Source organism: Chiloscyllium plagiosum, unplaced genomic scaffold (genome assembly GCF_037043375.1).
Source record: "Chiloscyllium plagiosum isolate Xiang-an unplaced genomic scaffold, Cpla_swu_hap1 HiC_scaffold_12, whole genome shotgun sequence".
Lineage (NCBI taxonomy): Eukaryota > Metazoa > Chordata > Chondrichthyes > Orectolobiformes > Hemiscylliidae > Chiloscyllium > Chiloscyllium plagiosum.
In genome coordinates, this window is record NW_028270150.1 from 53971537 (window position 1) to 53997418 (window position 25882).

The 25882-nt window shown below is 40.6% G+C and overlaps 1 protein-coding gene across 11 annotated transcripts in view; it reads left to right on the plus strand.

The window, feature by feature from the left end:
* caska (calcium/calmodulin-dependent serine protein kinase a) overlaps positions 1 to 25882 on the plus strand; it is a 609390-nt gene that overhangs the window by 123051 nt on the left and 460457 nt on the right. For all 11 annotated transcript variants that reach the window (XM_087992817.1, XM_087992820.1, XM_087992823.1 and 8 more), the window contains exon 2: positions 13555 to 13667. In XM_087992817.1, coding sequence (XP_087848943.1) covers positions 13555 to 13667 — 113 coding nt within the window. The remainder of the gene's footprint in view (positions 1 to 13554; positions 13668 to 25882) is intronic.

Below are 25882 nucleotides of genomic sequence, written 5' to 3' on the forward strand. Positions count from 1 at the left end.
TAACATGTAGTACCGGCAATAATCCAGATATTACTACCCTCGAAGGCCTTTTTTTAAATTTCTGCCTAACTATCTATATTCTAAATCATATCTATATTCTCCCTTCAGAATCTCATCCTTTTCCCTTCCTATGTTGTTGGTTCCAATGTATACAATAATCTCCTGCTGGACCCTTTTCCCCCATGAGAACATTCTGCACCCTCTCTGAGACATCCTTGATCCTGGCACCAGGGATGTAATACACCATTCTTATTTCTCGCTACGAGGCACAGAAATGTCTATCTGTGCCTTGGACTAGAGAATCCCCTAACACAATTGATCTCTTGGAACCTGATGTACCCCTCTTGCATTAGAGCCAGTCTCAATACCAGAAACTTGGATGTTTGTGCTACATTCCTCTGAGAATCCATCACTCCCTACATTTTCCTTGATGGATGCTTTGGAGAATCTGGAGAACTTGAAGTGGGAAGAGAATCTATTAATGGAGTTTGTATCCAAAATGTTTTGAACATTTAGATGTAGAAATATGCAAGGATTGAACCACACTTAATGACAGGGGAGTGATGAGAGAAAATCTCACAGCTGACTACATTGAAAACTGTAGAAAAACTGAACAGACATTGAGGTGTTGTCCCATGATCACAATCCCAGATGCTGGTACTGACTTCCAATAATACTTGCTATGCAATTAATGTCAGCCTTTGGGATCTGAACATAAATTAGGCAGAAATGGGCATGGTTAATAAGTATGAATAACTTGCTTTAGGACTTGGAAAAAAACAAATGTTAGATATTATTTAAAGTGGACTGATAAGTTTGAGAGTTAGGCCTTTTGATATAGTGTTATTGTTTGAACAGGAAAGGAATGGCATTGGAACAGAAGGGTTCTTTCTGTTGATATACCTGAAAGCCAGAGAGAATCTTTTTCACAAAGATGTGGAAATTAAAGGAGCAATAAGAGACAATGCTGGAAGGGAGGGGACTGGAATTTTTTCCCTTGTAGAAAAGTTTGAAATCTAAAACTAGTCTGATGGGTTATTCAGACACCATAATTTTCTTTACAGCTAGTTCTACGCAGTTTCTTGTGTCATGATGAGAAATTGTTTTATGTGCATGGTAGCATGCATCAATTTCTTAGTCCACTCTGCTTTTGTCACTGTTCACAGAATCTTAGGATTGTTTTGGTGCAAACAGACAATTCAGACATGCCTGCACCAGATTTTCAACACTCAGCATTACCTATTGCCAAATCTCATTTTTCCTCCATATCTTTGTGCACTATTTCTGTCCAAATAAGCATGCAACACCCTCTTGAATTCCTCAATTTAACCTAGCTCCACCATTTTTTTCTGGCAGTGTATTCCACACCCTAAATATTTAATTATTATCTTGGGTATGAATTTTAAAAATTACAATAGAAGAACCAAAAATAGAGGGTGAAGATAAATGTTGAAGATATATTTGCCTGTATATGTTAAGACAGACAGCAAGAACTTCTTTAAATATACGAATAGAGAAGGTCAAGGTTAACACAGGCCCCTTAGAAAATGAGACTGTGGGAATAATGGGAACCAGGAAGTTGAATAAATACTTTACATCAGTCTTCACTGTAGAAGACACCTGTAGCATTGCAAAATTATGAAGCAATCCAGGGACACATGGAGGCAAGGAAACAAATACAATAACTATGACTACCTAAACTGATGGGGCAAAGGCTTGCTAAATATCCTGGACTTGAGATTCACCCTAGGATATTAAAAGAGGCAACTACAAAGATAGTGGATATACTGTGTCGTAATCTTTCAAGAAACTTTAGATTGTGAAAATGTCCCAGAACATTGGCAATTTTCCAATGTCACAGCTTTATTTAGGAAGAGAAGGACACAAAAAAAAGCCAGTCTATTATTGGGAGAATGCTACAGTCTGTAATAGAGTATGTGATGGCACAGAATATAGAAGCACATCATGTGATCAAGCAGCATCAGCATAACATCATGAGGGGGAATATCATGCCTGATAAATTTATTAGAATTCTTTGAGGGGATCAAAAGCAGGGATCGATAATAGATGTAATATATTTGGATTTTCAGAAGTAATTTGATGAGGTACCACACACTAGGATACTTCTTAAGATAAGAACCCATGAAGTATAGAAAGTATATATTAGCATGGCTGGAGGATGGTGGTTAAAGGCAGAGATTTGGGGGAAAAAGAGGGGCTTTTCAGGAATGGCAACCTGTAACTAGTGAAATGCCACAGAGATCAGTGCAGCCATTATTTACAATATGAATAACTTGGGTGAGAAAAGTGAATGTCCTTTTACCAAGCATGCAGATACAATATAGCTGGGAAGGCAAGTGGTGAGGATCACACCAAGTCTGCAGAGGGATCCAGACAGGTTATGCAGGTGAACAGAAAACTTGGCAAATAAAATGTAATGTGGGAAAAGTGAGATTGTGCATTTTGATATGAAGAGTAGAGGTGTTGAATATTCTTTAAATGGAGAAAGACTGTAGAAAGCTACAAAACCGGGTTTTGGGAGTCCTTATGCAAAAACCTCTCTGAATGCGCATCCAGGTTTAGCAGCTGGAATATTGGCCTTTATTTCAAGGGGAGAAATATAAAAATGAGGAACTCTTGCTAAAACTATGTAAGGCACTAGTCAGACCACAGCTGGAATATTATGAACAATTTTGGGCCTTTTATTTAAGGAAAGACATAATGGTAGAAAAGCTTCAGTGGGCTGATCCCAGCTGTTGAGGGACCGTCGTACAAGGAGAGGATGTGTAGATTGGATCTGTACTCGTAATTTAGAGAATGAGAAGCACCTTTTTTAAACATAGAAGATGCTTAGGAACTTTGCACGTTGGATACAAGGAAGTTATTTCTGCTTGTGAGAAAGTCTAGGACTACAGTGCATAATATCAGGATAAGAGGTTGCACTTTCAAGACTGACACTTCTGAGAGTTGAGATTTTGGGTAATTCTTTACCACAGAGGGTTATAGAGGAAGGTCTGTTAAGTATATTGAAGTTTGAGATAGAAAGTCTTTTATTCAATAAAGGAATCAGTGGTTCTTTGGGAAAAAGCAGGAAAGTGGAGTTGAGGATTAACAGATCAGCTGTCGTTTCATTGAATGGCACACAGACTCAGTGGGCTCAATTACTTTTTTTAAAAAAAGAAAAAAACTGCAGGTGCTGTAAAACAAAAACAGAAATTGCTGAAAAAGTTCAGCAGGTCTGTGGAGAGAAATCAGAGTTATTGTTTCGGGTCCATTGATCCTTCCTCAGAACAGTTCTGAGAACTGAGAATCCAGCCAACAGTGCATTGAAATTAGCCAAGTCAAGAGAATTTCAGCAAAGGATGAGCTGAGGAAAGAGCAGTCAAGTGAAAACATGTGTTTTTTATGATGCAATTATGAAGTCTGAAGCTCTTCTCTGGATCAAATGTGTTACCAAAGTTTCACACGGATTAGTTTAATTTCAGACCGTGGTGGGGGAGAGGGATGGAACTAGCAGAGTTTAGAGCTGAAAACAATGGCATGAATCTTCCAATTGTTTATTAGATATGTAATTTTCTAAATGCTAAATTCTGAAGGTGAAACATTTGCACTAATTAAAGTATAATGATGTAAATGATTTGATTTTCTATATTTATAGGACATTTGCAAAAGGCTAAATGAAATTCAAGCATCTGTTATTGGCGACTAATGATGACTTTGATTACAGTTGACATTTTTTTTTCTTTTCATATTCATTAAATATAGCCACCTAGAAAAAAAAATTAAGTAAGACACATAATATGCCTATAAATCAAATGCAATGAATTAAACAAAGTTAAAAAATCTCTCAAAACCAGGATAAGGACCAACAAGTTTATTTGGAAGTACTGGCTTTCGGAGAGCTGCTCCTTCAGGTAGCTGTGGAGCAGGATAATAAGACACAGAATTTATAGTAAAAAATTACAGTATCATGCATGCAACTGAAACGATATATTGAACAAATCTAGATTGCTATTAAATTTTTCTTTAAATAACTTGAGGTTTTTTTTTTAAAAAGTGGCATCTCCGCTCAGACAATGTATTAAAGATGTGACGTTAGAGTCTGGTTGTATCCCAATCTTGAGCCAGACTAGTTTTGTTTCCAAAGTAGGAATTTATAAAATGTTACATGAATTGACTGCCTGCAGATTGTGCTTTTTGAACAAAATAGAACGTATCTGCAGTTACAATTCTGCAAATGCAAAATCTCCCCATAGAATTATCTGTGTATGTGCATTGCTTTAATCTGTTTTGTTGAATTGAAACATCACTGGGTCAAAATCCTTGGAATTCTCTCCCTTATGGCATCATGGGTCCACCTACAGCATATGGACTGGAACAGTTCAGGTAGGCAGCTTATTGCCACCTTCTGAAGGGAACTAGCAATGGGAAATAAATATTGGCTCAGTCCATAATACCCACATTCCACAAGTCAACAAAAAAATGTGCAATTCTTCCTGTTTACAAAAAAAATCATAGCTCTGTTCGTAATATATGTCACTTCCAGTGGATACAAATGCACCACCCTGACAGCCCTCCTTAATTACCATACTCTTGGATTTTAAACAGGATTATGTGCTGCTTTACTTTTTATTTTAGAGGGAAGTCAGGGCCTTGTTTTAATATCACACCCAAAAGGTATCTCTAACAATGCAGTAGTCTTTCAGTATGGCTGCACCTCTTGCCCATCTCCAGTTTCTTTGACATGATGGATCATTTTTTAACTTTGTTTGTGCTTTAAGATGGAATTGTGATACTCACACTGAACTCTTGAAGATTTTTTTATATAGCATAGGGTAAATATAATTGCAAGAAATCTTGAGTATCTTATGGCCAGTTGTTTATTTCAAAATAATAATGCATTAATCTTGAACTAACTTTTTTTGTTTGAGAAAACCAGATGGTTTTGGTGGTTTGGGTTCACAACACAAAGTACATAGCAAAGCTGGAAAGACTCAATAGATCTGGCACATCTGTGGAGAGAGAAACCAAGTCCAATATCACTCTTGAGTTCAAACAGGACTTGTTGCAGGTTTCTTACATCTGCAGTATTTTGCTTTTACTACATTTAAAAGTGCATCTTAATTGGATAAAGTTTATTGGAAACAGCTGTTTCTATGCCACATTTATGGCAAATGTAAAGAGTCTAAAAGTCAAAATGCAATAGCTATCTGTATAAAATAAAATTTCTAGAAAGTAGAGGCGGGTCATTTGTCACAGCTGCTCCCATGCTATTATAGGTAAGTATTCATGTTTTTACCATTTCTTCATTGTTGTTATGTCAACATATGTCGAAGTCAACAGTTGGTTTGGATTTGGCATGAAACCTTTATATAGTGATGTGTGCTGTTTGTGTTACTCTTGTTCTTTTCAGGCAGGCTGAAACCAGGTGATAATAATAAGTCTTTTAAAAGTTCAAAGAAAATAGAAAAAGATTTGATAGATGTTTGTAAAATTTTTGAGGGTGTATTAGAGACTTGATAGAAACACTGTTCGACCAGTGGAAACAATCTAGATTGAGTTGATTAAAGAAAATAACACTAAATGTAAGAGTTTAGAAATGTAGCAGGAGAAAGGTTTTTATGTGAAGGATTAGGAGTCTGCAAAGAGTCTCTGCTTCAATCAGCAACTATGTCAATGTTTAAGAATACATTACGAAGGTAATTGAAGGAAAGAGGAGAACAATGCGTTCTAAGAACATTTCAGCAGGAGACTTTGGAAAATGGTAGTGTGAAGGATATACTTTGCTCCACTGCTCGTTGCTGCTTGCAATTTCTATGTAATTGTTTTTTTTTAAAAAAGGAATCATTATTGCATTTGATTAGCAAAACCTGCACACTGATATGCAGTTTGGATTCCATTAGGACCACTCTGCTCCTGACCTCTTTACAGCCTTGGTTCAAACATAGATGTGAAAGCTAAATTCCAGAGGTGATGCGAGAGTGCCAGCCCTTTGCATCAAGGCCACATTTGACTGTGTGAAACAAGAACCCCTAGAAAACTGGAATCAATAGGAATCAAGGGGCAAACTCTCCGCTGGTTAGAGTCAAACTTGGCACATACTTGGAGCTCAGTCATTTCAGTTCCAGGAAATTTCTGTAGAAGTTCCTCAGGGTTGTGTCCTTGGCCCAACCAACTTCAGCTGCTTCATCAATTACTTTCCTTCCATCATAAGGTCAGAAATGGGGATGTTAGCCAATGTTCAGCACCATTCATGTTCAGATGCTGAAGCAACCCATTTTCAAATGCAAGAAGACCTGAACAATATCCAGGCTTGGGCTGAAAATGTCAAAGCAACATTTAACCCATGTAAATGCCAGGCAATGACCATCTCCAATAAAGAGACAATCTTGCCACTATCTCTTGATTTCAATGGTGTTGCCATCACTGAATACCCACCATCAATATCCTGGAGGTTACATTGACCAGAAACATTGTCCCCCAAGTTATGTATTTGGACCTAAATAAACTACATCTTGTTATGATGAACTTCTTGTTAAGTCTCACTACTGGCTGTGCAAGTATATGTTTAAATGCAGTTAAGGAATGTGGCAGCATCCTACTACCTACTAATATACCATGGAGTTGATTAGCTCAGTTGGCTGGATTGCTAGTTTGCAATACAATGATTCCAACAATTGCTGTAGCGGCTGAGGTTACCATGAAAGATTGTCCTTATCAACATCTCCATCTTTTATTCATGCCACACCCAGTTCTGTTATCAAATGGGATGCTTTTAGCACGGTCACCCATTCTCATCTACTCCTAGGTATTTCTCACATTTATATAAGGGTGTTTTTAAGTACAGCTTCCCCATTTTCTCCTACTCTTAGATTGTATTATTACTTATTCTGCTTCTCTTCTGTCCTGAAGGAATGAGATGTGATCTATAATCTCCATGTTTAGCTAGCCCTTTCACATATCTCCATCTGGGCTCCATTTCCACCCATCCGTTCTTGTCTTTCCACATTCCTGCCCACCTCTTTCTCTCTCTTCTCCCCCCCCCTCACCAACTACCAACCAACCAACCACACCCATGCACACACCCTTCAGCATAAGCACCACCTTTTCCAACCTCTCCACTCACCTGAGGCATGGGAAGCCTCAGGTTATAAACCATCACTAGCTTTCCCTCTCACCCTCCCCCATCTCTCTTCACATTCTTCTTTCACTCTTCTCCTGTCCTCCCTTCTCTCTCTCCTCCATCCCCCTCCCCAGTTCTCCCCCTTCTGCCCTGTGTTCTCCCCTGCTCATTCTTCTCCCCCCTCTCTTCTTCACCTCTCCTCTCTTTCTCTCTCTTGCGCTTTCTTTTCACCATCCCCATTGTGGCGCTCTTCCCCTACCCTGTCTGTCTGTTTGTCTCTCACAGGCACACACACACACTTTTCAGTCTGATAGGCCCATGGTGAATTTACCACTACCAATATGCCTTATCATCATATAAGGTTAGAAGGGGCTGTTGTTGACTGTGTGCAATATTCAGCATTTATTCATGGCTTTCCAAATTCTGAACCAACCCATGATCATGTCCAGCACAACCTGGACAACATCTAAGTTTTGGGCTGATGCATAGAAAGTAGCATTTGAACCATACAGGTGCTAAACAACCATTTTCAACAAGAGAGTTGAACCACCTCCCCCAGAGTTTCGGTGAAATTGCATTTATTGAATCTCCCAATATTAGCATCCTGGGTGACGTTACTATTGATCAGAAACTGAACTGGACCAACCGTATAAATACCATGTTTGCAGGAGTAGGTCAGATTCTTGGAATTCTGTAGTGAGAACGTCTCTTGTTTACCAGGGTCTACTCACCGCCTACAAGGCACAATTCAGGAATGCTGTCCCTTTATTGGATGTGTGAAGCTTGACAGTATCCAGGATAAAGATTGCCTGATCAGCACACTAGCCATCATCCAACATTCACCTTCCCTCATCACCTGCACAGTGGCAGCAGTGTGTATCGTCTGCAAGATACACTGCAGTGACTTGCCCAGATGCCTCCTACCATCTGGAAGGACAAGGACAGCTGATGCATAGTTACACCACTAGTTCCCCTCTAAGTCTCACATCATTCTGACTTGGAATTATTTTGCTTCTCCATCATGGTCACTGGGTCATAACCTTGGAAATCCCTCCCTGGCAGCACTGTTGGCATAACTGCAACCCAAGGACTGCAATTTAAGAAGGCAGTTTATCATCACCTTCTCTCGGGAAACCAGGAATAGTCAGTAAATGCTGATGTAACCAGCGACACTGTCCTCACATGAATTTAAAAAAAACATAAATCCCACTGATGAATCCTGACATATACACATTGCACCTGGTTTGACTGAAAAAATCCCCCTTCAGCTAATGGTTAGCACTCTGAAATGTTAAAGCAAAGCAAAGGTTTTCGAAAGGAGATGAAACTTTTGACTAAGAACTGATTATTTTATATTTTTATACAATCAGTAAATGTAGTTAACATTTTGTGCAATATTAGTAATAGTTCAATCTTTACAAGTTGCTGCTTTTAAAGCTCATAACCGCATCTCTAAAAATAATTTGATTTTTTTTTGCCTAAGTACAGATTTTGAAATATGATGTCTGTAATGTAATCCATGTAAGGGTATGGAGGCACAGCCTAATCTGCTGTTCTTTTCAGTCTCTGTATACTTGTAATTTTTTCAACGCAGTTTTCAAATCCCTTTTTAAACTCCTTTATTTTATCTAGCCTGTGTGAAGAAAAAATGGTAACCTTATACCTCCTTTACCTTATGGTAAATTTTGATTTTATTTGTAAACCTTTCATTGACTTCCTTCCCCACCCCTTTCCGCTTTCCACAAAGACTGTTCCCTCTGTGACTACCTGGTCAGGTCCATGCCCCCCAACAACCCACCCTCCTGTCCTGGCACCGTCCCCTGCCACCGTAGGAATTGCAAAACCTGCGCCCACACCACCATCCAAGGCCCCAAAGGAGCCTTCCACATCCATCAAAGTTTCACCTGCACATCCACCAATGTCATTTATTGTATTCGTTGCTCCCGATGCGGTCTCCTCTACATCCTCGCAGAGCGCTTCAGGCAACATCTCCGTGACACCTGCACCAATCAACCCCACCGCCCCATGGCCTAACATTTCAACTCCCCCTCCCACTCTGCCGAGGACATGCAGGTCCTGGGCCGCCTCCACCGCTGCTCCCTCACCACCTGACGCCTGGAGGAAGAATGCCTCATCTTTCGCCTCGGAACACTTCAACCCCAGGGCCTCAATGTGGACTTCACCAGTTTCCTCATTTCCCCAGTGTGTGTATCCATTAAAGGGGTATAGTTTAAATTTCATAACAGATTAGTAATCCTTTCTTTTCTGTGCCATTTATTAAAATTAGTTACAATAAATTTTTAATGTCTGCTAATGATCGTGATTTGCTTTTGTTCAGAAAGCCGTAAGTAAGACAAACTGATAATCTCAATGGTCTTTTCACAGCTTGTCGAACTCCGGGGCGCGCACATGCAGTTTTGGCTCCCTGACAGCTATCACATTGTATTAGTTTACTTCAATATGAACTATCAATTGATTTACTTTTTATCTTCCAATTAAAGAGCAGGTCATTAACCTCATGGAATAATGATAATTGTTGTTCTAAGTAATTTTCCAGAAGCATCTACAGATTCCAATTCCATGTTCTCACAATTGTATTTCTAAAAATCAGAACTTTAAAAAATTATTGTGGAAATTGATTGCAAAGTTTAGAGGTATTGCAAATAGCTTGGAATGAATGAGCACTCAACCATCAACACTCAAACATAATATATTGCAAGGAGTTTTATTTTGTGTTTTGCAGCCTACAGCCTATATGGACAACAGTGGCTTAAGACAGCAGCTCATCTTCATCTTTAGGAATGAGCAATAAATGTTGGCTAAGTTATCAAACCCCTTTTTTTTTAAATTGCATTCCAACACAAGTCTGATAAGCTCTTGTGTGTTGTATGTAACTAGCAAGATTAATTCAATGTACATGCATCCGTGTTACAGTTCCTGATGAAGAGCTTTTGCCCAAAACGTCAATTCTTCTGCTGCTCAGATGCTGCCTGACCTGCTGTGCTTTTCCAGCACCACACACTCGACTTCATGCTACAGTTGTCTTAACTCCTTCATGCTGTTCAAACTACTATACATTACACATACAAATGTGTTCTTTAACTTTGTTAAAATTGATATTCCACAAATATATACACCCATCTGAAGATATAGTACTTACAATCGTCATTTTTATTCAGTATTGGAATGTCATTGAGTCAAACAACATAGAAACAGACCTTTCGGTCCAACCAGTTCATGCTGATCATTATCCCAAACTAAACTAATTCCCACTGCCTGCACTTAGCCCATATCCCTTTAAACATTTCTTATTCATTAATTTATTCAAATGTCTTTTTAAATGTTGTAACTGTACCTGCATCCACCACTTCCTCTGGAAGTTTATTGCGTACATGAACTTTTTTTTTTAAATGCCACGTCTTTTTGTTTAAATCTTTCTCTTCTCGCCCTAAAAATATACCCCTTAGTTTTGAAATCCCCCACTGTAGGCCATTCACCTTATCTGTAACCCTCATGATTTTATAAACTTTATAAGGTCAGTCTTCAACCTCTATCATTCCAGTGAAAATAGTCCCATCCTATCCAACCTCTCCTTATAACTCAAACCCTCCAATCCCAGCAACATCCTGATAAATCTCTTCTGAACCTTCTCCATCTTAATATCCTTTCTATAACAGGGATACTAGACTGGACACAGTACTCCAGAAGAGGCCTCACCAACATCCTGTACAACCTCATCATGCCACCCTGACTCCTAAGACTAAAAGGTCTGAGCAGTGAAGACAAGTGTGCTAAACGTTGTTTTAACTAATCTGTCTATATGTGATGCAAACTTTTAAGAATTATGTACCTGAGCCCCTAGGTCTCTCTGTTCCACAACACTACTCAAAATCCTACTATTAATTGTATAAATCCTGCTCTCATTCTTTTTACCAAAGTGCAACACCTTGCATTTATCCAAATTAAACTCGGTCTGCCACTCTTCAGCTCATCGACCCAATTGCTTCGAATCTCTTTGTAATCTTGGCTAACCTTCTTCGCTGTCCACTATATTACCAATTTTGGTGTCATCCACATTCTTAGTATCTTCTGTATTGTCATCTGAATCATTAATATAAATGACAAACAAAAATGGACTCAGCATTGATACCTGTTGATATTGCTGGTTGGGTCAGCATTTGTCACCCAAGCCTAGTTGCCCTTGAAAAAGTGGTGGTGAACTGCTTTCTTAAACAGCTACAGCCCATGTGCTAGAGGTACATCCACAATGCCCTTTAGGGAGGGAGTTCAAGGATTTTGATCCAGTGTGAGTAAAGGAACAGCAATACGTTTCCAAATAAGAATAATTGTAGCTTGGAGGGGAACTGCAGTTGTTCCTATTTCCATTATCTGCCTCCCTTGTCCTTCTCGATGGAAGTGCTTCTGGTTTTGGAAGGTAGTGTCTAAGGATCTTTCCTGAATTTGCTGCAAATTGTTGTAGATGGCATACAGTGCTGGTACAGAACAATAATGATGGAAGGAGAATATATGGTGTCAATCAAGTCATTTGCTTGAGTTTTGCTGGAGTTGCACTTATCCAGACAAGTGTGGAGTAGTCCCTCACACTCCTGACTTGTCTTGGAGATGGTGGCCAGCTCTAGAGAGTTACAATCTGAGTTACCCACTGCAGGGTTCTTAGTTTCTGACCTGCTTTTGGAGCTGCTATATTTAAATGGCTAGTCCATTTCAGTTGCTGGTCACTGGTAATTTCCAGGGTGCTGATGGTGGGAGATTCTGCTGTGGTAGTGCTGTAGAACATCAAGAAATTAGTTTGATTCTCTCTTGCTGGAGATGGTCTTTGTCTGATATTTATGTGGCATGAATGTTACTTAGCCGGAAATGTGTTGCTGGAAAAGCACAGCAGGTCAGGCAGCATCCAGGGAACAGGAGAAACGACGTTTCGGGCATAAGCCCTTCTTCCTGAAGAAGGGCTTATGCCCGAAACGTCGTTTCTTCTGTTCCCTGGATGCTGCCTGACCTGCTGCGCTTTTCCAGCAACACATTTCCGGCTCTGATCTCCAGCATCTGCAGACCTCACTTTCTCCTCATGAATGTTACTTACCACGTTTCAGCCCTGGATGTTGTCTAGGTCTTGCAGCATCTGGAGACTGTATCCTTCAGTACCTGAGGAGTCTCAAATGAAGCTGGACATTGTGTAATCATCAAAATATTCCTCCTTCTGACCTTATGATGGTGAGACGGTGAAACAGCTGACGATGTTTGGGCCTATTGAGATCTATTGACATGACAGGCCTTTGCATTTGGTATGAGTCCAACCAGCAGAGTGAAAGTCCTCCAATCACACCATCAGTTTCCATTGACTGCAACTTTGCAGGGTCGCCTTCATGTAATATTTAATGAAGTGTAGCCTTGATGTTGAAGGTGGTTACTGTTGCCTCACTTCAGGATTTCAGCTCTTCCATCTATATTTGTATCAAGGCTCTAATGTGGTCGGATAAAGAGTTGCCCTGGAGGTGCCCAAACTAGGTGCCATTGAGCAAGTCATTGCTGAGCAAGTGCTGTTTGATAGTACTGCTGATGATATCTTCCATCACTTTACTGGTTATTGAGAGTAAACTGATGAAATAGTTGGCCCAATTGGATTTGTTTTGCCCTTTCTAAAATAGCAAGAATTTTTAAAAGTACATAAAAATGCATAAAGACATGAAGTTGGAGATTATGTAAATTTCACTTCTTGCTTACCTATTTTGCCAAATTCAGCCCTATAAGTGAGTGATTAACTGGAAATTATGTACAGTTATACAAGGAGTGAAACGTCATTGTTTACCTTATTAAGTAAGTCAAATATTGATAAAATTAACTCATCTTAGTACTGTGGCTTGTACTCTGGAATGTGTTTCAGATGTTTCTGTAATTGCAATCTCTGCATTTTCTTATAGCTGCAAATGAATGGGTGGCAGCAAACACAAATAACTATCAGAATAATTGATGTTCAAGGACAATGATAATATTAACAAAATATTGAAATAGCTACTGATAAAATTCTTGCCAGATTAGAATCTGGTATGTGCATAACTAGTAAATGTTGATGAAAGCAATTGGAATGATACTGTATTCACTTTTGTTGTTTCTGGAGTGTGAAGTATACAGTTTAATAGAGGAAGTATACAGTTCTTGAGTGTTGGGAATGTGATCAGTTTAACTGTCGTTTAAATTTATATGAAAATATACTACAAATTAGATTTGAAGATGTGTAAAAATGCTATGAATAATATTACGGGGAGAGAGTTTCTGTAACCCTCATTTATCCTGTTGCTTTGGTCCATTGGCCCTTTGTGATTTGCTGAACAGCTGAAATGTGGCATGTAATTTTGATTGTTTAAAGAAATGTGGGATATCTAAAAATTTTTTGATTTGCCTTTCAATTTCAGGGGACCTTTCAGTGTTGTGCGACGCTGTATCAATAGAGAAACAGGACAGCAGTTTGCAGTGAAGATTGTAGATGTGGCCAAGTTCACTTCCAGTCCTGGCCTGAGTACAGAAGGTATGGAAATTTATTATCTATTTCGAACTACAAGAGTATGAAATGTGTTTTTTTTTAAACTTAAATTTCTTTCAATATTAAAAAAAAAATCCAACAACTACATTTTAACTATATACTTGGGACCTTTTGGCTTTCTGAATGTCTTGTTCAATCTTCAAGATAGAGTGAACTATTTCGTACCATCAATATGTTGTGGTGAGTAAATAGGTCACTGCCATGGCTGACCTGTGCCCTCCCTGTTCAATTGCAAATTGGATTGATAGCATAGACCATTGAGTTTTGAACAAATCATGGCTCAGAATTTTCTGAGTGTTTTTGTCTTCTGATATGCATTTACCTTTGAAGGAGGCTGCACTTCTTTGGAAAAATTTGCACCAGGCTCAAAAAATCTGACATCCAGAATTCTGACAAGCTGTAGTACATTAGGGACATTTAAGCGACTCTTGGATAGGCATGTGGAAGATTGTACAATGAAGGCTATTTAGCTTAGTCACGTCTTAAAGTAAGAAAAATGGTCGGCATAACATCGAGGACCCCTACTGTGCTGTACTGTTCAATGTACAATGTAAGCAAAGGTCAAGGATTCCAACTGCATGACCATCTCAATCCAGTTGTGAATGTCATAATATGGTGGAGATGCTTGGCATGTTAACCCATGTATGCACCTCAACACCATATATTTTTGTCATCTCATATTTCTTCCTGCCATCTGATCTTCAGAAGCTTCTGCAAGGAGCTCAGATGAAAATGGTTGAGCTGTTCAGCTGATGTTGGCACACATTTCTAGTCTCATATAGCGCACAGCTGTCAAGATCTATTGCTTCTTACAGTCTTTCACTTTGCTGTTTAGACCTCTTCCTCTTTGTTCCCAGATTGTCTTGAAGAGAGAGCTAAAAGCATGAAGAGAGAGCTAAAAGCAGCAAGGAGGGGACATGAAAGGTCCTTAGTAGATAGGATTAGGGAAAACCCTAAGGCTTTCTATAGGTATGTTAGGAATAAAAGAATGACTAGGGTAGGAATAGGTCCAGTCAAGGATAGTAGGGGGAAGTTGCGTGTGGAGGCGGAAGAGATTGGGGAGACACTGAATGAATACTTTTCTTCAGTATTCACTCAGGAACAGGGCATTGTTGTCGATGAGAATACTGAGGCACAAATAAGTAGAATGGATGGCTTTGAGGTATGTAGAGAAGAGGTGTTGGAAATCCTGGAAAAGGTGAAAATAGATAAGTCCCCTGGGCCTGATGGCATTTATCCTAGGATTCTCTGGGAAGCAAGGGAGGAGATTGCAGAGCCATTGGCCTTGATTTTTATGTCCTCTTTGTCTACAGGAGTAGTCCCAGAAGACTGGAGGATAGCAAATGTGGTTCCCTTGTTCAAAAAGGGGAGTAGGGATAGCCCTAGTAACTATAGGCCGGTGAGTCTCACTTCTGTTGTGGGCAAAGTCTTAGAGAGAATTGTAAGGGATAGGATTTATGCACATCTCGATAGGAATAATGTGATCAAGGATAGTCAGCATGGTTTTGTGAAGGGCAAGTCGTGCCTCACAAACCTTATTGAATTCTTTGAAAAGGTGACGAAGGAGGTTGATGAGGGGAAAGCGGTAGATGTGGTATATATGGATTTTAGTAAGGCGTTTGATAAGGTTCCCCATGGTAGGCTACTGCAGAAAATACGGAGATATGGCATTGAGGGTGAGTTAGAGGTTTGGATTAGGAATTGGCTGGCTGGAAGAAGACAGAGGGTAGTAGTTGATGGCAAAGTTTCTTCATGGAGTGCCGTCACTAGCGGTGTTCCGCAAGGATCTGTTTTGGGACCATTGCTGTTTGTCATTTTTATAAATGACCTGGAAGAGGGGTTAGAAGGTTGGGTGAGCAAGTTTGCGGATGATACGAAAGTCGGAGGAGTTGTTGACAGTGAGGAAGCATGTGGCAGGTTACAGCAGGATATAGAGAAGCTGCAGAGCTGGGCAGAAAGGTGGCAGATGGAATTCAATGTAGCTAAGTGCGAGGTGATTCACTTTGGGAAGAATAACAAAAAGATGGGGTACTGGGCTAATGGTCGGATACTTGGTAGTGTGGATGAGCAGAGGGATCTTGGTGTCCATGTACACAGATCTCTGAAAGTTGCCACCCAGGTAAATAGTGCGGTGAGGAAGGCATATGGCGTACTGGCTTTTATTGGTAGAGGAATTGAGTTCCGGAGTCCTGAGGTCATGATGCAGTTGTATAAGACGCTGGTACGGCCGCATCTGGAATATTGTGTGCAGTTTTGGTCGCCATACTATAGGAAGGATGTGGAGGCATTGGAACGGGTGCAGAGGAGGTTTACCAGGATGTTGCCTGGTATGGAAGGAAAACCGTATGAGGAAAGACTGAGGCACTTGGGGCTGTTTTCACTAGAGAAAAGAAGGTTTAGGGGTGACTTGATTGAGGTGTACAAGATGATTAGGGGGTTAGATAGGGTCGACAGTATGAACCTTTTCCCGCGTATGGAGTCGGGTATTACAAGGGGGCATAGCTTTAAATTAAGGGGGGGTAGATATAGGACTGATGTTAGGGGTAGGTTCTTCACTCAGCGAGTCGTTAGTTCATGGAATGCCCTGCCAGTAACAGTGGTGGACTCTCCCTCTTTATGGGCATTTAAGTGGGCATTGGATAGGTATATGGAGGATAGTGGGTTAGTGTAGTTTAGGTGGGCTTGGATCGGCGCAACATCGAGGGCCCAAGGGCCTGTACTGCGCTGTATTCTTCTATGTTCTATGTTCTATGTTCTATTGATGTTTGAAGTCTGTCAACAGCTGCATTTAGGTAATTTGTGCACATATCTTGTTATCAGCATTGATGACTTGAGAGAGTCTGGTACCAACAAGTGAACTTGTCTTCTCACAGATTCTAGTTATGTTTTGAAACCTTTTGGTTTGAGAAACTGCTTTCCTCTGTGTTTTTCTGTGTCTATCATAAAGTTGAAGCTGCCACGTGCATTGGAGAGCCACATCCACCACGATACTCCAGACTTAGCAATAGTCAGCGAGAAACAGGAAATCATGAAGTATCCTTTTATTAATCAACCTTTTCAGACGACTTACAGCGCACATCCGGGGGCGGTGGAACTTCAACTCGTACCTTTCTACATAGAGGTTGTGACACTAATACTGCGCCTTGAATCCTCAATTGTGAAGCATATCCTTGGAGGCCTGGGTCTTTGCCTGTAGCTATCTCAGACTGAGCAGTTTCCAATCAATGCATTATCTAATTTCTATGGTGGAATTATCATATTAGAAGACATCGGAGAGCAAGGGCAGGGATGAACATTCTGCAGTGTTGCTTCCAGAAAACAGCCAACCTTCTTTGTACAGATGTACAGCATGGAAGCAGATCCTTTGGTTCAACTAGTCCATGTCGACTAGATATCCTACATTAGTCTAGTCCCATTTGCCAACATTTGGCCCATATCCCTCTAAACCCTTCCTATTCATACACCCATCCAGATGCCTTTTAAATGTTTGTAATTCTACCAGCCTCTACCACTTCCTAAGGGAGCTCATTCCATGCCACACCCTTTGTGTGGAAAAGGTTGTCCTCAGGTCCCTTTTTAAATCTTTCCACTTTCACCTTAAACCTATGCCCTCTAGTTTTGAAACTCCCTACCCTGGGGAAAAGATCTTGACATTTCATCCTATTCATGCCCCTCATGATTTTATAAACCTCGATAAGGTCACCCCTCAGCCTTTGATGCTCTAGGGAAAATAATCCCAATCTATTCAACCTCTCCTGATAGCTCAAACCCTGCAACCCTGGCAACTATAAACTAAATATTACATACAGATTTATAAATGTAACTACTAATTACTTTAACCCCCCAGTCAACTGTCTGATCTAGAATATACATTAGATTATAATGCCAAATATACTAAAAGCACACTATTTGCTCTTTGATGTTATTGACAAAACAGCTTAAACACTCCACCTGATTAACCTCAATAACTACAATCAGAAAAAGTAAATTTGTAAAACCTATTTTCAAAACTGATTTGCAAATAAAGGTGTGGATTGACAAAGTGTAATGGAAGAATAAAACAATTATCATTATTTCTAATCCTAAATTGCCTTGACATGACAATAGTTGGTTTTCTTTGTAAGGCACAGCAGTCATGATTAAAATATAAAATTACTAAAAATATCAATTAATGAATAAAACAAAATATATTCCAACTCCACTTCAATTCTCTTTGCTTCTCTGTATAAAAACAGAAGGCCATTTAGTCCGTTGTATCTGTGCCAGTTTGTGATACTGTTCAATTAATTCGATGCCCCCTTTCTTCACAAAAGTCCTGTACATATTTTCCTTTTGTGTATTTATCCAATCCCCTGTAGAGAACTGACTCTGCCATCACCACCCCTTCAGGCAGTAGAAGCAAAATAATAGCTACTCGCCTTGTTTTTTTTTAATGCTGACTGTCTTTAGTTACAGAGTCATAGAGCTTGTACAGCATGGAAACAGATTCTGGATTAGTGGTGCTGGAAGAGCACAGCAGTTCAGGCAGCATCCAAGGAGCAGCGAAATCAATGTTTCAGGCAAAAGCCCTTCATAAGGAATAAAGGCAGTGAGCCTGAAGTGTGGAGAGATAAGCTAGAGGAGGGTGGGGGTGGGGAGAAAGTAGCATAGAGTACAATGGGTGAGTGGGGGAGGGGATGAAGGTGATAGGTCAGGGAGGAGAGGGTGGAGTGGATAGGTGGAAAAGGAGATAGGCAGGTAGGACAAGTCCGGACAAGTCATGGGGACAGTGCTGAGCTGCAAGTTTGGAACTAGGGTGAGGTGGGGGAAGAGGAAATGAGGAAACTGTTGAAGTCCACAGAGCCTTCAGTCCAACTCATCCATGTCGACCAGATATCCTAAATTAATCTAGTCCCGTTTGCCAGCATTGGGCCCATATCTCTCTCAACCCTTCAATCCAGATGACTTTTAAATGTTGTAATTGTACCAGCTCCACCATTTCCTCTGGCAACTCATTCCATACACACAGCATCCTCTGCATGAAAAGGTTGCCCCTTAGGTCCCTTTTAAATAGAACATAGAACATAGAACAATACAGCGCAGTACAGGCCCTTTGGCCCTCGATGTTGCACCGATCCAAGCCCACCTAACCTATACTAACCCACTATCCTCCATATACCTATCCAATGCCCACTTAAATGCCCATAAAGAGGGAGAGTCCACCACTGCTACTGGCAGGGCATTCCATGAACTTACAACTCGCTGAGTGAAGAACCTACCCCTAACTTCAGTCCTATATCTACCCCCCCTTAATTTAAAGCTATGCCCCCTTGTAATACCAGACTCCATACGCGGGAAAAGGTTCACACTGTCAACCCTATCTAACCCCCTAATCATCTTGTACACCTCAATCAAGTCACCCCTAAACCTTCTTTTCTCTAATGAAAACAGCCCCAAGTGTCTCAGTCTTTCCTCATACGATCTTCCTTCCATACCAGGCAACATCCTGGTAAACCTCCTCTGCACCCGTTCCAGTGCCTCCACATCCTTCCTATAGTATGGCGACCAAAACTGCACACAATATTCCAGATGCGGCCGCACCCGAGTCTTATACAACTGCATCATGACCTCAGGACTCCGGAACTCAATTCCTCTACCAATAAAAGCCAGTACGCCATATGCCTTCCTCACCGCACTATTTACCTGGGTGGCAACTTTCAGAGATCTGTGTACATGTACACCAAGATCCCTCTGCTCATCCACACTACCAAGTATCCGACCATTAGCCCAGTACCCCATCTTTTTGTTATTCTTCCCAAAGTGAATCACCTCACACTTAGCTACATTGAATTCCATTTGCCACCTTTCTGACCAGCTCTGCAGCTTCTCTATATCCTGCTGTAACCTGCCACATCCTTCCTCACTGTCAACAACTCCACCGACTTTCGTATCATCCGCAAACTTGCTCACCCAACCTTCTAACCCCTCTTCCAGGTCATTTATAAAAATGACAAACAGCAATGGTCCCAAAACAGATCCTTGCGGAACACCGCTAGTGACGGCACTCCATGAAGAAACTTTGCCATCAACTACTACCCTCTGTCTTCTTCCAGCCAGCCAATTCCTAATCCAAACCTCCAACTCACCCTCAATGCCATACCTCCGTATTTTCTGCAGTAGCCTACCATGGGGAACCTTATCAAACGCCTTACTAAAATCCATATATACCAGATCTACCGCTTTCCCCTCATCAACCTCCTTCGTCACCTTTTCAAAGAATTCATTAAGGTTTGTGAGGCACGACCTGCCCTTCACAAAACCACACTGACTATCCTTGATCACATTATTCCTATCCAGATGTGCATAAATCCTATCCCTTACAATTCTCTCTAAGACTTTGCCCACAACAGAAGTGAGACTCACCGGCCTATAGTTACTAGGGTTATCCCTACTCCCCTTTTTGAACAAGGGAACCACATTTGCTATCCTCCAGTCTTCTGGCACTACTCCTGTAGACAAAGAGGACATAAAAATCAAGGCCAATGGCTCTGCAATCTCCTCCCTTGCTTCCCAGAGAATCCTAGGATAAATGCCATCAGGCCCAGGGGACTTATCTATTTTCACCTTTTCCAGGATTTCCAACACCTCTTCTCTACATACCTCAAAGCCATCCATTCTACTTATTTGTGACTCAGAATCTTTCCCCTCTCGCCTTTAAACCTATGCCCTCTAGTTTTGGGCTCCCCTACCCTAAGGAAAAGATATTGTCTACGTGCCATGCCCCTCATGATTTTATAAACCTCTATAAAGTTATATGAATGAGATGCTGAAGTAGGCTTTTTTGCCCCTCAGGCCTCTTTTGCCCATTAATAAGATCATGGCTGATCTCATTGCCATCATAAATTCACATTCCCACCATCCTTGATAACCTTTCACATCTTGCTTAGCAAGAATCTATGCACATCTATGAATGTAAGAAAAATGTTCGAAGATTCTGCTTTCATGCCCATGTTAGGGAAACATTTTGCCTTGTCTGTTTTAGATGGGCGACACCTTATTTTTAAACAGTGACTTTAGCTCTAGATTCTTTTGAGGAAACATTCTCTTTGCATCTATCCTGTCAAGGTCCCTAGTGATCTTATATATTTTAATTGTCATTTCATACTTTACTAAACTCCAGCAGATACAAGCCTGTCTGACCTTTCCTCATAAGACAACCTGTCCAGGTATGCGCCTGGTTTTATGACCAGAATCTGGCCGAGCTTTACCAATTCATTATGGTTCCAGATGGGATACCTTAAACCGTTAGGCTGAACGAGAATGGATGAATTGGGTCCCCTTCTTTAATCACTCACGCTTTGGCTGATAGCAATAAGGTTAGTTTAAAAAGGATCCCTTCTCCTGTGGCTACCTTTCTCCCAGACCCAAATGAACTTTTGGAAAAGGAATCTGTTTAACTAGGCTATCTTGAATCAATAAAAAGAATGGGTTTATTAATTAGTACCCATGATAAGAAATACTGACACCACACAATCTCGCACAGATTAGAAATAAGAGGTGAGTCCAAAAAGATCAAAGTTTTAAAAAAGATATGTTATGCTAAATTGTTCCCAAAGAGTTAGTAGTTGAACCCTTTGCAATGGAAGTTACCAGTAGCTTTAACATTGGCAGTTGAACAATTTGTTTCACACAATCTTTAGAGTATTGATTAATACTCTGCTTCTGATTCCTTTTTGATGATGATTAATTTCTACTGTTGAGGATGAGAGAGTCCTTTGTCCTGTTTTCCTTTTGTCTACTGTTAGCTAACTAATCTCTAGTACTGTGAGAGAGATTCTTTATCTGCAACACAGGTGACTAAGGGATAGTTTTTTGACTGTAACCTTGAGAGCATGCTATTTCCCAAACTCAGGCAGGTACTCATGAGAGCATCCATGCTCACTAGCGTACTCCAGTCCAATCAAAAGTGACTTTTTAATCCATCCTCCTGTCTTTCAGAGGGACAGACATAAACTGTAATTGCAGTTTGAAACACATTTCACAGGGGTAGCTTGTGCTCAAACACAAGATCATCAGCCTCTCAGTTTTGTTTAAAATTACAAGAGATCAGTTTTAATGTGCCTCTTTGCCCACTCCCTTTTGAAGACTCATACTTTCAGATGCAAAGGGAATTTGAAATATGACATTGTTAGTGTGTCTCTTAGGCACTTACTTAAATTATGCCTGCAGTTATTTTGCCATTTTGTTTGATAAACACATTTTGGAACTAAGGACTAAAAACTCCCATAGTAATTTAGAGTTCCAACTCATCATGATAATAGTAAAATGTTGTTTATACCCGAGTTCACTTAATTTACCAAGTTTGAAGTTACGCTGGACATATTCAAGGATGTACCAAATGTCTTTTATAATAAAATCTAAATTCTGGCTTCTGTGAATTGTCACTGTATGTTTCACTTAAGTCTGAAAAGTAATCATTCAACACTAGTTCCTGTTAATGAGTTTTGAGAAGATTTATAGCTCAGGTTGAGGTTCTAGATGTAGGTTTGCTCACTGAGCTGGAAGGTTCGTTTTCAGACATTTCGTCACCATACAAGGTAACTTCTCCAGTAAGCCTCCAAATGAAGCACTGGTGGTGTAGCCCGTTTCCTGTTTATACGTTTGCGTTTCCTTGGACTGGTGATGTCATTTCCTGTGGTGACATCATTTCCTCTGGTGATGTCATTTCCTGTTCTTTTTCTCAGGGGGTGGTAAATGGGATCATTTACATACAACACATACAGACCAAATATTGAACTACAGAAGAAATCATACCAACATCCACAAACTAAGCTGCATTAGAACATTATTTCAATGAGCCACCACACACTGCAGCACAGAGGATCTACACAGAGCAGAGGAAAATCACCTATAAGGTGTATTCAAAAAGAATGGGTACCCAATGAACACAGTCCGCTGATTTCTGAGCAACAAGCCAAACCCGCAGACAAAACACGTCTTGAAACCCTAGCCACTCTCCCCTACATCAAAGACATCTCTGAAATGACTGCCAGACTATTCAGACTCCTTGGCATCATGGTAGCCCATAAACCCACCAATACACTAAAACAGCATGAACTTAAAAGACCCTATATAGACAATATGCAAAACTAATGTCATCTACAAAATACCTTGCAAGAACTGTTTAAAAAAAAAACACTGCATTGGACAAACAGGCAGAAAACTAGCCACCAGGATACATGAACATTAACTAGCCATGAAACGACATGACCCACTCTCACTAGTATCCTTGCAAATGGATGAGGAAGGACTGGAGGATGAGGAAGGTCATATGGGACAACAGATCCGTCCTAGGACAATCCAAACAAAGATATGCATGAGAATTCCTAGAAGCATGGCATTCCAACCGGAACTCTTATCAACAAACACATTGACTTGGATCCCATTTACCACCCCCTGAGAAAAAGAACAGGAAATGACGACACCATAATTCTATTCATTTTAAAATCGTGATGGAAAAGGATAGACCAGATCTAAAAGCTGAAGTTCTAAATTGGAGAAAGGCTAATTTTGACGGTATTAGGCAAGAACTTTTGAAAGCTGATTGGAGGCAGATGTTCGTAGGTAAAGGGACAGCTGGAAAATGGGAAGCCTTCAGAAATGAGATAACAAGAATCCAGAGAAAGTATATTCTTGTCAGGGTGAAAGGGAAGGCTCGTAGGTATAGGGAATGCTGGGTGACTAAAGAAATTGAGGGTTTGGTTAAGAAAAAGAAGGAAGCATATGTCAGGTATAGACAGGATAGATTGAGTGAATCCTTAGAAGAGTATAAAGGAAGTAGGAGTATACTTAAGAGGGAAATCAGGAGGGCAAAATGGGGCCATGAGATAGCTTTGGCAAATAGAATTAAGGAGTATTCAAGGAGTTTTTACAAATATATTAAGGACAAAAGGGTGACGAGAGAGAGAATAGGGCCCCTCAAAGATCAGCAAGGCGGCCTTCGTGTGGAGCCACAGAAAATGGGGAGATACTAAATGAATATCTTGCATCAGTATTTACTGTGGAAAAGGATATGGAAGATACAGACTGTAGGGAAATAGATGGTGACATCTTGCAAAATGTCCAGGTTACAGAGGAGGAAGTGCTGGATGTCTTGAAATGATTAAAGGTGGATAAATCCCCATGACCTGATCAGGTGTACCCGACAACTCTGTGGGAAGCTAGAGAAGTGATTGCTGGGCCTCTTGCTGAGATATTTGTATCATCGATAGTCACAGGTGAGGTGCCGGAAGACTGGAGGTTGGCTAACGTGGTGCCACTGTTTAAGAAGGGTGGTAAAGACAAGCCAGGGAACTATAGACCGGTGAGCCTGACCTTAGTGGTGGGCAAGTTGTTGGAGAGAATCCTGAGGGACAGGATGTACATTTATTTGGAAAGGCAAGGACTGATTCGGGATAGTCAACATAGCTTTGTGTGTGGGAAATCATGTCTCACAAACTTGATTGAGTTTTTTGAAGAAGTAACAAAGAAGATTGATGAGGGCAGAACAGTAGATGTGATTTATATGGACTTCAGTAAGGCATTCGACAAGGTTCCCCATGGGAGACTGATTGATTAGCAAGGTTAGATCTCATGGAATAAAGGGAGAACTAGCCATTTGGATACAGAACTGGCTCAAAGGTAGAAAAGGGTTGTTTTTCAAACTGGAGGCTTTTGACCAGTGGAGTGCCACAAGAATAGGTGCTGGGCCCTCTACTTTTTGTCATTTACATAAGTGATTTGGATGCGAGCATAAGAGGTGCAGTTAGTAAGTTTGCAAATGACGCCAAAATTGGAGGTGAAGTGGACAGCAAAGAGGGTTACCTCAGACTACAACAGCATCTGGACCAGATGGGCCAGTGGGCTGAGAAGTAGCAGATGGAGTTTAATTCAGATAATTGCGAGGTGCTGCACTTTGGGAAAACAAATCTTAGCAGGACTTGTACACTTAATGGTAAGGTCCTAGGGAGTGTAGCTGAACAAAGAGACCTTGGAGTGCAGGTTCATAGCTCCTTGAAAGTGGATTTGCAGGTAGATAGGATAGTGAAGAAGGTGTTTTGTATGCTTTCCTTTATTGGTCAGAGTATTGAGTACAGGTCATGTTGCAACTGTATAGGACATTGGTTAGGCCACTGTGCAATTCTGGTCTCCTTCCTATTGGAAGGATGTTGTGAAATTGAAAGGGTTCAGAAAAGATTTACAAGAATGTTGCCAGGGTTGGAGGATTTGAGCTATAGGGAGAGGCTGAACAGGCTGGGGCTGTTTTCCCTGGAGCGTCGGAGGCTGAGGGTTGACCTTATAGAGGTTTACAAAATTAGGAGGGGCATGGATAGGATAAACAGACAAAGTCTTTTCCCTGGGATCCGGGAGTCCAGAACTAGAGGGCATAGGTTTAGGGTAAGAGGGGAAAGATATAAAAGAGACCTAAGGGGCAACTTTTTCACGCAGAGGGTGGTACGTGTATGGAATGAGCTGCCAGAGGATGTGGTGGAGGCTGGTACAATTGCAACATTTAAGAGGCATTTGGATGAGTATATGAATAGGGAGGGTTTGGAGGGATATGTGCCGGGTGCTCGCAGGTGGGGCTAGATTGGGATGGGATATCTGGTCGGTCTGGACAGGTTGGACCGAAGTGTCTGTTTCCATGCTGTACATATCTGACTCTATGACCATAGGAAATGATGTCACCACAAGAAATGACGTCACCAGTCCGAGGAAACTCAAACATATGAACAGAAAACGGACTACACCACCAGTGCTTCATTTGGAGTCTCACTGAAGATGTTTCAGACAAAACGCCTGAAAACGAACCTTCCAGTTCAGCAAGCAAACCTACATCCAGAACTAGTTTCTGTTCTGACCCTTTACCCATTTGTACTCCTACTGTTCCCGTCTCTTTTAATCCCATGGCTTCAACATGCATAACAATGTTATAATGCGGTGTTTTAATTTAACACCTTCTAAAAGCCCTTGCAAAAAATATCTTTTGCGCTACCTTGATAAACTCACTTCCTTATTTCATCAAGTTAGGGTTTTACTCAACAAACCATGTTGACTTGTATTTATTCATCCATATTTTTCCTGAGTACCGATTAATTTTGGCCCAAAGAGCTCCCCATCGTTGACTTTTGGTTGACTGTTCTGATATTCCAAGCTTGACCCTTTTCCTTATTTTTGATCAG